Source organism: Boleophthalmus pectinirostris, unplaced genomic scaffold, assembly GCF_026225935.1.
Source record: "Boleophthalmus pectinirostris isolate CB_2022bp ecotype Guang Dong unplaced genomic scaffold, ASM2622593v1 HiC_scaffold_16, whole genome shotgun sequence".
Classification (NCBI taxonomy): Eukaryota; Metazoa; Chordata; class Actinopteri; order Gobiiformes; family Gobiidae; genus Boleophthalmus; species Boleophthalmus pectinirostris.
This window is the reverse complement of record NW_026571095.1, coordinates 9,336,416-9,353,098: the sequence shown is the minus strand read 5'-3', so window position 1 is coordinate 9,353,098 and position 16,683 is coordinate 9,336,416. Positions and strand designations below refer to the sequence as shown.

Sequence of the window (16,683 nt, the reverse complement as noted above, 5' to 3'; positions counted from 1 at the left end):
AAGCCAAGAAACCTACAAGTGCCACACATTTATGGGAACTTCTGCAACAGACTTGGGAAGAACTTTCTGAAAAATATTTGATTTCTGTTGTAAAAAGAACAAGCCAAGAGTGTGTGCAGCTGTTCTATCTGCCAAAGGTGGACACTTTCATGAATCAAAAGTTTAGAATACGTTTTGGTCAACAGTAAACAGTAAAAAAAAAAAAAAAAATGGAATAAGTGTGGTGTTCAAAACTTTTGACCGGTAGTATATATCTGTCTGTCTGTACTTGAATTAATACAAGATCTATCTATCTATTATGCCAAACTGTGGAACGTTCCAAGCCAAGAATAACATTTCCATTTGGATAAGCTGTGGCAACCCTCCAGAAAAGTGACATAGTGCATAGTCATTCTGTTTGTAGTTACCAATAAATGATCAAACAAGAGCCTTAGTCTGCAGTTTTGCCGTCTCCAAACTCTCTACAATGATCCCACTGTAAACTTGTCATAGAAAACCTTCCAAGTGTCTTCCTCCACAGCGACCTAACTCGCCGTTGTCACACGCTCAGTCCCCTCCGCTACATTACATCTCTGTATTAGCCGTCAGTCCAAGCGCAGTGTTAAGAAAGGCAGTCCCCCGGTGGTCATCTGTGTTCCCCGGTGCGGGCTAATGGAGACATGGCTCCCCCGTGCCCGCCGCACCAGGCTCCGCGCCGGCCTGTATTTAATGGTGCTCCGTGCTCACCAGCCGAGGCCCAGCACCCTCCCACATCCATCTCTGTCACGGTCCCGCTGGGCCGCTAATACCTCTTAAACAGTCGGTTGGCAGCAGACAGCTCCAGAGCCCGGTGCCCCAGCGCGCCTGTCTGCTCCCTCCATCAGTCTCACTCTCAACGCTTAAATACACCTGCCTTATGCACACTACATTTAAAGTGGATTTCAATAAGGGATGTTACAATGTAGGTCATGAATTTGATATTGTAATATTTGAAGTAGGCTTGTCACCATACCAAATATTGAAGTACATTATATTGTTGTGGAAAATATAATATTTGTGAAATATTTATGCCACTGACACAATAGTCCTGAAGAAATTATCCCTCCAAAAATATTTTAAATGTACAATCTGCTGAAAAAACACAAACTGCAATAAATAGCGTAGTGAAAAACTTTAAATAACTTCTGAAATGAACTACTAATCAACTCTCTACTGCTCAAATCTAACCGTAGAACAGAAAAAATACAAAATCTATAAAGAAAATGTACCCACAATAAATAATTGTTCCTTCTAACATATACACTGAATGATAGCGCTATATAAATATTATGACATGACTAATTTAAGGTCTTGTGAAATTGCTCCAGTGACAAACAGACAAAACTACCATACATACAACTCTTACTACTTTTAATGATAAATCACAGTGACTTTTTGGATATTGTTATAATATTATTGTTGCATGAATGTGGTGTGTGAGGGGGCCAATGGCATTCTCACCAGGGCAGCAATGGCTTACGGCATTAGTTTACAACCTCCATTGTATTTTTCATTTTTTGTGTTTACTGTTTCTGTCGACATCTAAGGTTAAAGCGCGAGTGATTTTTATTCTCTGCTTGTTTCTTTGCATTGTCACAGACATACAATGAATCAAAAATGCATTGCAAAAATATTAGAAGCAACTGTGAGTGTCTAGAAAACCACTATGTCAGACCAATTATCACCATCCCATCTATCTATTACAAAAAACATCAAATCATTTATTTTAAAAAAAGTAACAAAAATAAAATGAAAAAAAAGATTAATTTTTAAGAGTGCATTGTGTAACTTTTCTGGTGGAAGGTCCGTCAAACGCTTTTCTTCATGGAGATGTTAATGCTTTGTCTGGAATGTTAGTATGATATTAAACCTTTCTGTCTTCATGGAGACCAAATCAGACCAAGTTATAGGTCAGATCTATGGAGAGGCAACCCCGCTCACAGTCAGAATGAGTGTTTTTCTATGTATTTTTGAGCGATAAACCCATCTGTAATTTAATAAAAGTAAAGTAGAGCTGTTTAATGTCATACTGGAACATTTCAGACCAAGCAATGACATATCTGTAGAAACAAGCAGGTGATGGACCCCCCCCAGCCAAAAAGTTACATAGTGCACCTTTAAAATGAATATTCAAATATGCAGAAAATGGTTACTAGTGATTCTGTATTCATTCATTCATTCATTCAACTTGTCAGGGTTCCCACAGTCATGGAAATCGTGGAAAAGTCATAGAAATTGAAAATGTCATTTTTCATGCCTGGAAAAGTCATAGGATTTTGTAAATTCAATGAAAGTTTTGGAAAAGTCATGGAATTTTTGTATCTCTTTCACACAACAACAGCATTCTGTCAAGCTCTCATTAGGCTATTATAATTATTTCCAAACATATTTTACATTTGGCATCAGTCTCCAGATACTTACAGACATCCTTCTCCTGTTTTCGATAAAAATACATTTTTGTTCTATGTACTTTCTGTTGTACATAGAGTTGCTTTTTCCCCACTAATTTACAAATATATGTGTGGTGATGATCAAATCAGAGAGATGTAGCATATCTTAGTATCCTGGATTGATAGTATGAATGCTGTCTGTGTTGCGTGAATGTTGTCTTTGTCTGTTTGTCTTTTGTTCTGTTTTGATCTGTTTTTTCTTTCTTTTCTGTAAATGTTGCTTTTGTTCATGTATTAGGACCCCCTCGCAAATGAAGGGGCTTCTTATAAATAAATAAAATAATTACATTTTGTTTAAAAGAGATGACAATAAATGCACTGACAGTATTTTGAATGTTAAAAACTATAATACCAAACCATAAGATGAGTGGAAAGGGTTAACATTTCAGATTTAGCCCTAAAAGTCTGATCAATCCTACACATTTAGGGTGCCGAAAAGTCATGGAAAAGTTTTGAAATGTTGTCAGTGAAAAGAGTGGGAGCCCTGACTTGTATTGTTGTATTTATAACTAATAGAAAAGACATTCACACACCATTTTATTTATTCACCCATTGTAAATCCTTGACAAAGACAGAACTCATTTGGTGTTCATTCAACCACTAAGTCTAATTCCTCACTTGTACAGCAGGTGTAAGTGTTTTTATGAACTTAATAGACTTCAAATATTCCCCCCTCACATAATTAGACGGCTCAAAGTTTGAAGGCAAAGCTGCGGACGTGGGCCTTGCTGCACTGGCGCTGTTAGCTGTTTAATTTACACGCAGTTATTAGCGTAGCAGCCCTGCACTACACTGATGTATGTAATTGTCTATCTCTTGATCATTACCGCTATCACAGGTCATCGGGCCAATCTCGCCATCTATGAATCTGTTGACTTACTGAGAGGAGGTGAAATCAGGGAGACAGTTACATTAACGCGCTAACAGCTTCAGCTCATTTGGGTGAAGAAGAAGAAGAAGGAAAAGGGAAAAAAAGAACGCAAGAAAGAGAGAGAGAGATCGAAAGGAGGGAAAAGAGAGAAAGGAGGAGAGAGGAAGGGGGGGCAGGCAGGCGGGCTGAGAGTGGAACCTTTAATTTCGCAACCAGCCAAGCCATCCACACAATCACCTTCTGTTAATTCTATCTGCTACATCAATTAAATTGTTTGTAGAAACTAATTGAATGTGGCTTAATCACACATCTTAATAGCTTTGCACGCTTCGATCTGGCTGTTAATTCCAGCAATAAAATGAAATGAGAGCGCTCACTGGGTAATTAGCTTGGGAGAGAAATGAGTACTTTATGACACGGTAATAAAGCGGAGGAGCCAGTGGGGGGACAGCGCAGGCCGAGCACGCTTCTGTTTAGGTGTTTTTTCTGTTTTTTTTTCTGCTGAGCCCCATGATTTTCACCTTGGCTAGTTGCTTTAAACCAAATCAAATCGCCAAATTGAAGGAGGATTAGACTGTTTGCGTTCATTAAGCCCAACATGGCGCTATTTGGAGCGACTGTGTGGGTACAGGTGATGATGATCGGCGTGGAAGAGTTAATAGGCTGTGTTCAAGACGAGGTGTTTTAGAAATTGATGTCATAGTTTGAGATGGAGGGCAGGGGTCTGTGGAACTCTAAGGGAACTCTGTGGGATATTCACTTTTTAATAACCAAAACTGAAAATGCCCAAATGTTGAACCTCATCATTATTTGTTTGGGAGCAGGTCCAAAACTTTGCCATATTAACCTTATGGCTTACAGTCCTTTCAACTGACAACAAAACTTCCTTAAAGGGCCCATATTCCACTATTTTCTGATCTGTTTTAATCTTGTTTCCTCATCACCTCATGTTTATATGTATCTCCTTTGCCTTTGTCCAATGACCATAGTTTCCGCAGTATAGGGCGCTCTGGATTATAAGGCGCACTGTCATTGAATGGTCTATTTATGAACTTTTTTCACAAATAAACCACGGACTTTAAACGAAACACAACAGTTAGATGGCTCAGTCGGACTTTGTTTGGAGCGTTCACGGTGACTCTCGGCTTTGTTCAATTGTGGTGTGTAGGGAGAGTGCTGTCTGGGACCGCTGGATTGTTGACGTGTTCGCAGTGACTCAATTGTTCCGTTGTGGCTAGAAGTGGCACATTGCACTCGCTTTTTCCATTCGTTCCTCCGTTCCATTCCTCGTCCGTGTGGAGTGAGGAGTGTGGCTACGGGTGTTTTTCGCTGTGCGGTCGCTGTCTGCTCCGTGCATGTTTGCGTGCGCTGAGGGTGGTGCAGCTTTGTAGTTTACTGAAGTCGTGCTGGGACACTCGAGTGGATTCATGTATAGGGCAATCTGGATTGTGGGGTGTGCAGTTTGCGGAAAATACTGTTATTGGAATTGTGTTTTGTTTCATTCACACATGTTTAAGACACAAACCCTGCATATTCAGGATTGAGTTCTCTGACAGAAAACATTGTCCCAGCATCTAAACATCATACACCTTCAGATCAAAAGTTTGTTTTTATACCTGACAATTTCGACTGCTCACTAGCTGTCTTCCTCAGAGTGGTCACATGATGTTGCTGTGACGTGTTCAATAAGCTGATTTATACAGGTTTTGGCATTGTCTTCCTGCCACTGTCCTATAAATTGGGACGAGGGGGCTTTTTTACTCTCACACACTTGGAATACTGTCCTGAGGAAGTCGGACTGCAGATAGTGCTGTCATCCTGCCTCCTTTGGTAGGAAGACGGCACCAAAACCTGTATAAATCAGATGACTGGACACGTCACAGCAACATCACGTGACTCTGAGGAAGACCGCTAGTTAGTATCTGATTTTCTAAACTTTTGATAAAAGGGTAATTTCACATTTGCTTCACCTTAGATTTAGTGACTGAACCTCCCCTCCTCATGTTTTGTTTCCATTGCTTTGTATCTGTACAGGACTATATGCAGAACGTACATGGGAAAGAGATCGACTTGTTGAGGACGACAGTGAAGGTTCCAGGGAAGCGACCACCTCGAGCAGTCGCCACAGTTGCCCCCACCGCCCCCACCGCCAGCCCCAAGACCAACGGGCTCACCAAGGACCGCAGTGGCCTTCAGCTTGGCATAGGAAATACAGGTACACCCTAGAGCTTCAATATGCATCACCTCATTTAAAACTACAGTATGTAACTTTATAGCCAGAAAATAGACTAAACTAGAATCACATATTTTCATTTTTGTTGTGTTTAGTGCACTGAAAAATGTATAAAAACATGTATCCTTATTGTGAGCAGGCTTGCATCTCCAAAAACCTGACTTTTGTTTGACTGTGCAACCTCCAGAAAGTTGGCCTGGTTGCATCACCAGCTTGTAGTCATGGAGACTAATTTCATGCTATACTGGGCAAAGTAATAATTGTTCATGAACACAAGCAGGTGAAGGACCAATCCACCAGAAGTTACATAATGCACCGATAACAATGCAGTTGAGAGAGAGAGCCTAGTGAGCCCCATAAGACTAATCTCCTAACTACTGTATTTTTTGGACTATAAGGCGCACTTAAAAACCTTTAATTTTCTGAAAAACTGACAGTGCGCCTTATAATCAGGTGCGCTTTATGCATTAATTCTGGTTGTCGCTCAGAAATCTGTCAGAATGTTTTAGTAATGTTTTAGTGCGACTACGAAGCCACACCACTTGATGGATTGTTTTAGAATTATGGCTACCATAGTCAGGAACCTCGCGGACTTAGTCTGACAGAAGCTGACCACATCAGCACATAAGGAGCAAGCTGTTTTTTCAGCACTTATAGTTTATGCAAATTTAAGTTTTGTTTCTGTAAATCGTATACAAATGTGTGCAAAGCTGCATTAAACACATTGATTCTTAGTGTATATTTGAGTCCTCATAGGAAATAAAAAAAGGAACTTAAATTATCCACCCACATTAACATTACACCTCTATCTGCCAATGGATCGTGGATGCCTGCGCTAAGGGCTCAGTCTCAGGTGTCATCTGTTTGTTTTGCTTAATGCTTATAATCCGGTGTGCCTAATGTATGAAAATAGATGAGAGAATTCAACACTACTGATATTGCGCCTTATAATCTGGTGCGCCTTGTAGTCCGAAAAATACGGTACTTCAGCTAATCTTAAAGTTGGTGGTTTTATCCCCATCAGCAGAAATGTACTCCTTAATTGTGTCTTTGGGCAAGGCACATTGTTTTAAACTAGACACTCAAACTTTACTCATTCAAAATGTCTAACTAGTGTTGTGTTCAAAAGGTGAAAAAAGTACTTTTGTGCATTTTAATGGTGCGCTACGTAACTTTTCTGGTTTAGGATCTGCCAGCTTGTAAAGTTTGGCATCAGATGGCTTTAAACATAATATCATAATGCATTTTAGCCACATGTAGGTGTATTATTCCTTGTTCTGGTGGTGTCACTTGCTTGTCTTCATGGAGATACTTTAATTCTATACTGTGTAAAATTTCAGACAAAGCAATAACAAATCCTTGGAGACACCTGAAAAGTAATAGTATGCCTTTCATACATACTTTTATTTTCCACTACAGACTGAAATGTTTAAGATGTTTTTACATACAATAATAATAATGCGTGAGTCTTATAGTATAGAGCTTTTCCAGATGCTCAAAGTCATATTGGTAATGTAAAAAAAAATATATATATATAAATAAAAAACAAAAAGACATTTAGTTTCATCCCTCATAAGGCGTTGCATGTAAAATAGATGTCACATGTCACACACACACTACAATAATTATTGTCTCAGGTATTGCGCATAATGGCAACACAATGAGCGCTTTATTACTGTATTCATTTCCTAAGTCCTCAGTTTGCAATTAATCATAAAAATGGCTCCCAACAGTTTAATTATTCCATACGTTGCATCAAAGCTGATTAGCCTCCGCGCTGTATACACAATGACGCGCTAATGAGCAGCTATGAGAAATCTATTAAAGCTTCCGGAATTTCTGAATGGGGAATTATGCATTTACATTTCACTTGCGTTTTTTGTCTCTGCTTCTGTCTGTTTCACTGACCAAATTATCTGGGTAATTATGGTCCAAGTCATAATACCCTGCTGACTGCCAGAAAGAGTTATGTTATATGATACTTTGCAGCTGATGTTGTCAAGTCTTCATCAAATAAAATTACAGTCTCAAGGTGGCTGGCATTAGTTAGTCACTTTCACCTTTCTGCTGAAAATCAAACACCTTAAGAGGACCATGAAGGTATACATTTATCACAGGCTCCTGAAAATGTGTTCTTTATAACCATTTTGTAATTTGTCAGACCATCTTAAAACTTTTTCACTCCTGCTAATGTGTGCATTGTGTCACCATAGTAACTGTTGAACATTTCACCATGCATATACATATAGAATACCCCCAGCATGATGTCACTGCAGAGTATCAATAAATGTTTCAAATGCACCAGTGTAGATCATAAAATACTGATATTGTAGTGTTGGCTGGTGGACACAATAACAGATATCGCAACAACACAAAGTTCCCTATTTTATATAAATGTACTGTTTTTGATAGGAATATTGACAAAAAGGCAGATTATTATGGGTTATGTTATATGTTATAAATTTCTTTAAAAGGTCCTACATAAGATTTGGATTAGTCTTGGATTAGTTTCTGTTAACTGCCAACTTTCAGCACAATAGTTGAGACTTGAGCAGTGTTTGTTATTTGTAATTTTGTGACTTCTTCTAGGTAGATGTTTTTTGCAAACCAACTTGAAATTAGATATAAAATATATCCATGTACCAGCACTAATACAGTGGGTAATTGTATTTGTTTACCCTGCCTGTCTATGACTCTGACCTAATTATTTCTGCGGTGCCTTTTTCCAGTGCTCAGTTAAAAATAGCTTGTGTCAGATAGCTGCAGGCTGGGAGAGTCTGGCACCCGAACACAGGGGATGCACTGATTGGATGTAGGGGTTAAGATTAAGAGTAATTAATACTAATTAGCAAAGTGATCCCCGAGGGAGCCACAGTAAAAGAGTTTCCATGTCCCAGGCTAAAAACTAACTGGCTGTGAGTGGGTCCAGTGCCAGGCACAGGTCAGTGGGGACCATAGTCACCATCCGGACAGGTTATGGAAGAGACCAGCCAATGTGCTGCCTTTGTGAACAGGTTAATCAGTCACAGGCAGAAAGATGTAAGAGTTTACTAACACGGGACACAGCATAGAGGTGTCCCCTCCCGAAATGAGCTCACCTTGAGCTGGGTGTAGGAGAGGCACCAGGTCATCAGACCAAAACGCTTTGAAAACACACACACAAGCATTTTTGAGCCAAACACCAGCTGCTCCTCTCTGCTCCTCTCTGCTCCATGTTACCATCCGTGTGTGCATCAGGGAACAATGTGCGGGAGATTCGCCTTAATCCCCACTTAGAAAAAGAAAGGTTACAAATCACATCAGGTCCCTCTCGGGTGGAGGACCCTCTTCTGATTATGCGATCGGGATTTTGATTTCATTAGACATGCAATTGATGAAGGGAACAAAGGGGTAATTTTTCATTCATGTCGTCCAAATCACAAGCCTTGTCTTTGCCTTTAGTAATTCATTCATCCCTTGGATGTGAAGACCTTTATAATCACTGGGAAAGAGGGATAGTGGGGCCGAGCAGGAGGGGAGGGCAGGAGAGACGGAGCTGGAGACAGCAGTGAGTGAGCATGCGCCTCTTTAATTCTTCGGCTGGGTGCTGAGCGGAACCGTTTTAAATATGATGGTCCCTGTTAACGCGCATCCCGCCGTGTCACACGCGACAGATACATTGTATCACAGTATTAATGGGCCCAGTCACTTTTAATCAATCCTGCAGCGAGAGGAGACGTGGAGGGCTCTGCCTCATCCTTAATCCTTCCACAGCTCTGATGTGAAGAGACGCAGCAGTGAACTGGTTCTGCACTGACTTTGTGCTCACACTGGGACAAAGGGAGACGAAACCAACCACTGATCACAAGTGTACTACAATAGAATAATGTACTACAATAGAATAATGCTAATTGGCAAAACTTGGCCTCTCAGTGTAAAACAAAGTTTGCACATAACATAGTTTGATTTTACAATTCACGTACAAAGTCCAAAGCTGCTTTTGGAAAACAACATTGTCAGTAGTATTAACAATTAGGATTAATGCAGCTCATCCCCGTCCATGTTAAAAGCGAATGTAAAACATAAAGCCTGAATGTCTCCCATCATATGTGTAACCTGCTCTTACAGTGTACGGCTGTCATCAAGTTTCCAGAGAACAAAATTAAAACTAATTTCAAAGACAAATTGTTCAAATCCAAAATGACCAAGTGAAATAGATGAGAGTAAATGATTGTGACGCTCACAGAGGATGTAATGAAAAGCGCACAGGCGTAAACACAAATGGCGGATAGCAGAGGTGGGGGGGTCTGAGGGGGTTGGGGGGCTGGTGGATTACACAGCCACAGATGATGATGGTGCTGGTGATGATGTGGCGCCGGCCCCACATTAGCATGAATGCTTCATTATCTCACTACTTGTACATAATGGCAACAACTCCACGGAGGGGTCAGGCCTCGTCACGCCTCATCAGACCACTGACGGCCCGGCCTAAAGAGAAATGAGGAGCAAGCACGCTGCTCCCCGCTAATCCATCGCCTCTACTTAACACCCAATGTCTTTTGGACTGCCTTTCCAATGCTAATGTGCAGCATGATGGTCGGAAAGTACACTTAAATGTCAATTTACAGAAAATTATATTAGAAAATGTGAAATATAAACTGACTCACAGCGAAGGTAGCTAGCATGGTTAGCTCCCTTGCTATTTGTGCTGGAGGTCATAATTTGATTCATCCAGAGCCAAGCAATGGCTGCCTCAAGGTCGTAAAGGCGTAAAACCTGCTAAAAAAAACAAATGATTCTCCCAAAGAAAGTCAGATGCCCCGTGGTAAAGCTTTAATCTATGCAATATAGTCTTAACAACATGATTTCAGTGAATGGTTGTGTGCGTCTCTTGGTGTACACCTGGATACTGCTCCCCTCACTGTATAAGATCTGCCCTGACTCAGACCCACAGCTGTTTGAATGAGCTTTGTAACCTGAACATTAGAATAGCAGAAGAATAATACTGTACATTCTAGACTGCTGATATGGTGGACATGTGTGTAACTGACCACATTATATTACATATATATTTTATAGTTCGTGTTAATTCCAAAATTGTTTTAATTGCCAACAATCAACTTTGGCGTGTATCTTTCTTAATAAATGGCACCAAAAAGTAGTTAGATAACTACTAGGTAACTTCTATTGATACTTAAAATTCAACAATCACCTCTAATTGTCAAATTGCATGCTAATGATGAATGAATTATACATGGCTGTATCCATTAGTCCCCAGAGACCACTTGTGCATAAAGGGGAGGATAATGTAATTACACTGAAGCAATAATCAGCTTGTGGCATTAAAAAGAGCACGCCATTATGGTTCCAGCCAGGCCACGTTTAGCGCCATGATATTAGCTCCCCTAAGGTGCAACTCCTACTGCTGATACTTTTCTACAAGGGCAAAACCTGTGTGCAGTACTAGAGTGTTGTTCCGCAGAGGGCAGGATGAGGTATTTACAACTGACGAGAACACTAAGTAAATGATCACTAATGATATATAGGATAGAGTTTTCACACAGATCCAAGGAAAATGTGAGAGATTTGAAGATACATTTTGGACAATAAAATAACATGTGTGATTTGACATTTTAGATATTTTAGTCACTTAGGAATCAAATATATGTGTATATTTTGCACTCTTTTTTATGTTATGGGTTCAGTTCCTACTCCAGCTACCCATTTGTACAGTGGGCACTCTGGACAATAACCAAAAACACACCCAAAATTTTTATTGTGTGTTTCGTTGTATTCACACATGTTTGAATAATTCTTTATTATGAATCTGTCCACATCTCCAAAGTTCAAAATGCTGCTCTGTTCCACTTTGTGATGTCATGAAGCAGTAGTTTTAAAAAGTTACCAATTACATTTTACCTTTTGTTTAAAAGAGATTGGTAATTCCAGGGCTGAAATTAGCCAAATGAATGAATGAAATCTTAAGTGTATGGAGTCTAAAAACACAGTGGAATTACCACATGACATCACCCGGTGACTAAAGAGCTCAGCATAAATAAGCAGAGTTTGTGAGTTAAACATGTGTGAGTGAAACAAAGCACAACTCCAGGTATGTTCTTGATGTGGAAAAAACATTTGCATAATACGGGCCCTTTAATATATCTGACTTGTTTAATGTATAATTTCTTTAGATTTGTAAAACTTTTGTTACACCTAAACATTCTACTTAGTTCTATTTCTAAGTACTTATACATATTTATAACATCAGTCTGTTTTCCTTATGTTTATGAATAGTTATTAATATATTCTTTCTAAGCTTTTCTACTCATTCCATTCATCACTTATAGAAAAACAAAGTTTCCTGTTTCCTCCCGGCCCTCCCCCCTCCTCCTCCTCCTCCTCCCTCCTCCCTCCTCCCCTCCTCCGCTGCTCTGATTTCAGCATGCTAATTTAGTCAGAGCTCCTCAGCGTGATTCCCTCGCTCTCACTCCCGTTCTTGCTGCGATTGTGCTCCCTCCCCTCTGGGAGCCGAAGATTAATATTCCTGGGCCCAACAAGATAATTACTGATACTAATTAGACATGATTATGTGAATTTGATACACTTATTACTCTAGATAATGAGTAGGACATATTATCCTAACAAGCACCCGTGCCGCTTAGTTTACTTTACACACGACCCACACTCTATATTTCTGTTAGTGTCACCTCAGTCACAAACTGCTCTTCTTGTCCAATTATGGCATAAAAAGACTTTTGATAAGAGCAGGGATTAGGACATTTAACACTTTTAAAGACTTGGAAAATATTTAACAACAAGACACTGGCACATGAACTACAAAGACACTGTCATATGAACGTCTAATCAAAGTTTAAAAAAAATTAATTCTATAATTTTGTTTGTTAATAATAAACAGGACAGTTGACACAAATACCCACCTTTGAGAATATTTTATAGACTGATTTATTTTTGTTATAATATCTCATAACCCTATATAAAAGCAATAATGTTGTGTGGCTGCCTATGAATAATTGTCTAAAGGTGTAGGATTGGATGTTTGAGACTTTGAGACTAGGGATTAGGAAATTTTACACATTTAATACATGGAAAATATTTTATATCAAAGACGCTGGCATATGAACTACAAAAACACCAGCATATGAACTTCAAATCAAAGTTGTTGTTTTTTGGGGGGGGTTTTTTATGTTTTGTTTTTAAAGTTTACACTATAATTTTGTTTGTTAATGAACAGGACAGTTGACACAAATACTCACATATTTTTTTAATAATATCCCATAAAACCCCATATAAAAGCAATAATGTTTTTTATTGTGAGGCTGGCTATGAATATTATAAAGATACAGTATTGGATGGTTAGAAAAGTACATAGAGCTGGTACATGGTCCACGAGAACACTTAAAGTTGACCTTGGGAAAGATCTATGAACCCTGCATTCCCTTCGACACCCTTCCAGCACCGGGCTCGATCGTAGCTTTGGGTAAATGGATGAGTTTGAGGAAGTGTCGCCGTAGTAACTGCTTGCAAACAGGAGGGAGGGACCCCACGCAGCGAGCCCTAGCCCATGAATTAGTAAAGGGATCCAGGCCTGATTGGAAGTCTGCTGACGCCAGTGGAGATGGATGTGGCAGTCAGAGGGATGAGGCGAGATAATTAGCGTTCACAGTGTATCTTGTTAATTAAGGGCTAATTAGAGGCTTTGGCGGAGGAGACGAGAGGGGTGTGTATGTGTGGGCTGACTCGGAGATGCTCGCAAATAAGGTGGAAGCAAGAAGAAAATTACATCATTGCCGGTTTAACGTAGACATAGTTTAAAATGATTTGTTTTGTTTTTGTTTTGTTTTTCTGTTTTTAGGAGCGCCTCATTCCAACAGCAGCTCATCCCTGACGGGCGGGGTGGTGTTTGGGAAGGACGGGATGCACCAGCGCTCCTTCTCCGTGTCCAGCGCTGACCAGTGGAATGAAGCCATCAACACCAGTACAACAAGTGGAACATGTAAGGAGCACACTTAGAATGATGATGTCTTTTGCTTATAATTAGTTAATTTCTTGATTAATTGATTTCCTCTGGGATTTTGGGGAGGTCTGGTAAGTCTAAGAGCTAAGGAGAGGTAATTAGGAGTTGCAGAAAAAGTTTGTGTTAAAAAAAAACAAAAAAACATTGCTTCTAGGGATGTAACAATAAACAAAATATCATATCGTCAAAAGTCTATAAAATCATGGCCTGTCACAATATATCGAATTACAAGTTCATGGTTTTACGGTAGCAACAGCTGATAAACATATTGGAACTACATATCCCATGATTCATTTCAGTGCAAACAACAAGAAGAGATATGTTATTTATATTTTTACTTTAATTCTTGGGATTATGACGGAAATAATTCACATCAAAATCTTGTCAAGGTATTTTAAAAGCAAAAAAAATGTCCTATTTACAATTATATTTGTCTCTCCAAAATATTGCGATAAATATTGCACTGTGAGATGCATATCGTGATAATATTGTACCAAGAGATTTGGATTTCGTTACATCCCTAATTGCTGCTAATTAAAGAATCTACTTCTTAGTCGAAAGCTTTAATATTTAATAATAATACTTAATCTCTGTGGCAGCTATCGTAATTTTACCTTGGTTTGAAACACTTAGATAAGATGTTGGGTAGTTGTAAAAGCCACACACTACTTTAAATATAGTCTTTATTGAAGTTTTAAGTGAATTCCAGAAATATTAACTTACTGCTAATTTTGGCGCCACGATCCAACATTACTATAAATGTAAAAAAAATAATTGTATAGTAAAATTTTCATTTAAAAACCTAAGACTGAAGTGGGATTAGAGGGGTGACCAAATGCATTTCAAAGTGATGTGCTTTAGTTTTCTTAGCACTTTTTTATTATTGTATTAGACCACCACGTAATCGTACAAATGTGTATCTACATTCTAAACATCATTCATTAGTGTGTTTGATTGTCCCCTCTCCTTCACGTCCCACATTTTGAGTCAAACGCATATATAACTGTAGACTGAGGAGCTGCCATTTCCGCTCAGTGTCAGGCAGGTGGAACAGGCTCATTTTCATAATGAGGTGATCAGGGCCTGTGATCGGCCTGACCTTTTAGGCTTTTAAACACTCGGAGTCTGATCACGAGAGAGCCGCCGTACCACCATCCATGCGTCTCCCGCCCCTGTCACCCTGTCACTGTATTTGAGTCAAGTAAAATAATATATTCCCCACTCTGCATCCCCCCTCCCATCTTGTCATCCACCCCCCCATCGCACTGTTTTCTTCCGAAGAGGAAAATGAATGCTTTTCGGGGCTACCATTCATCACCAGTTATTTCGCTCTCTTTGTGGTTGGCAGTAAAAAAGCACTTAAATGCACATCAACAGAATAACAGTCATTTCCATGCATGTTTGCACTCTGGTAGTTCTCATTAGCGCGGCGGCGGCTCCCCCCACCTCCACCACGGGCTCCCAGGGGCCCCGGCAGTTTAAAGAGCGCACTTTTACGAGCGCTGCAGGAGTCCGACTGCGTGGCCCTCTTCTTCTGCAGACAAGGCTGTGTCTCTCATTTGGAGCTGGAAAACGATCAATTCTGCCTGGACGCGAGGCACTTCCATCACCCCCCTACCCCCGTCTCCCATCAGCGACAAGCCCAAAGCAGAATTACTTAGGTTCGTGGGGTCCTCAAATAAATGAGTGTGGGTGGGAGAGGCTGGGATGTTTGCTATATCGGATTCCCAAACATTTTGTTGTTAAACTAAGTTGTGCTTCCCAGGTTTAGTCCAAGATATTAACACTAAGTTACTCTCACAAGGTTTTAAGCTCATTATTGTGTTATTGTTTGTGAAATTAATCTCCACAAAACACCTTCGCGCTACCTGCAAACTTGATTCATGCTTTTCAGTGAGGAAAAGAGCTGTCATACCTCACAAAAAAAGGATAATACAGTAACAGTGGTGTCTGTCTAGCCTGGCCAACCCACTACATGGTTACAGTACTTTACAAAGGCATAGTCTGGAATCTCACCGTGCAATTAATCGTTCATTAATCGTGTTTACAATTAAATTACAACAATCAATTACAAAAATACAAAAAACAAAAATCCAATTAAGTAACTTCTGAATTTTCTTGTCAATACCTACAGCAAAAGCACTCAAATGATAATAAGCTTTCACTATAACTTGACTTTTGACAGTACATAAGTCATAATTTTCATTTCAGTTATGACTTCAAATTTACCTTGATTATACTTTTGTCATAATCGAGCAGCTCTAGTCTCGGATCAGTTTGATGGGCTTGATTGACAGGTGGGTTAACCAATCACAGAATATTAAATACTGTATTTTCCGGACTATAGGGCACGCTCTTTAGCCTTCAACCCCATCAAAAAACAACTGCGTGCTCCACAATCCTATACACGAATCCATTCGGGTGTCCCAGCACCACTTCAGTACACTACAAAGCCGCACCACCCACAGCGCACGCAAACACACTCGGAACAGACATCGACCACACTGCGTCAAAACACCCGCAGCCACACTCATCACTCCACGAGGACGAGGAATGGAACAGAGGAACGAACCGAAAAAGTGAGTGCAGTGTGCCACTTCTAGTCACCCCGAACACGCCAACAATCCAGCAGTCCCAGACAGCACCCTCCCTACGCGCCACAATTGAACAAAGCCGAGGGTCACCGTGAACGCACCAAACAAAGTCCAACTGTCCCATCTAACTGTTGTTTCGTTTAATGCGGTTTATGTGTGAAAAAAGTTCAAAAATAGACCATTCAATGACAGTGCGCCTTATAATCCAGAACGCCCTATAGTGCGAAAAATACGGTACAATTAATCCCACACAGTAACCAAAAAAAGGAAATTTGTGTTGTTTCTTTATAATTATGTATCTGTTGTCTAAAGTGCGATTGAATGAAATGTGAAATGTGAGACCAGCCTCCCAAACTGCAAAACAAATTTACTTAGAAATAAAGAAACCTAACCTAACCTAAAAAAGAAAAATGCAAATTAATGTTATTTCCTCCACTACTTCTATGGCAGATTATGAAGTGTGAACTCTTGAATCATTAATACACTTTGTTATTAGTAATTAG

General features: G+C 39.8%; 1 protein-coding gene across 1 annotated transcript in view; it reads left to right on the top strand.

The window, feature by feature from the left end:
* agap3 (ArfGAP with GTPase domain, ankyrin repeat and PH domain 3) overlaps window positions 1–16,683 on the top strand; it is a 262,903-nt gene that overhangs the window by 197,891 nt on the left and 48,329 nt on the right. Inside the window, exons 11-12 of the mRNA XM_055152051.1 lie at window positions 5,374–5,554; window positions 13,425–13,565. Of these exons, the coding sequence (XP_055008026.1) occupies window positions 5,374–5,554; window positions 13,425–13,565 (322 nt within the window). The remainder of the gene's footprint in view (window positions 1–5,373; window positions 5,555–13,424; window positions 13,566–16,683) is intronic.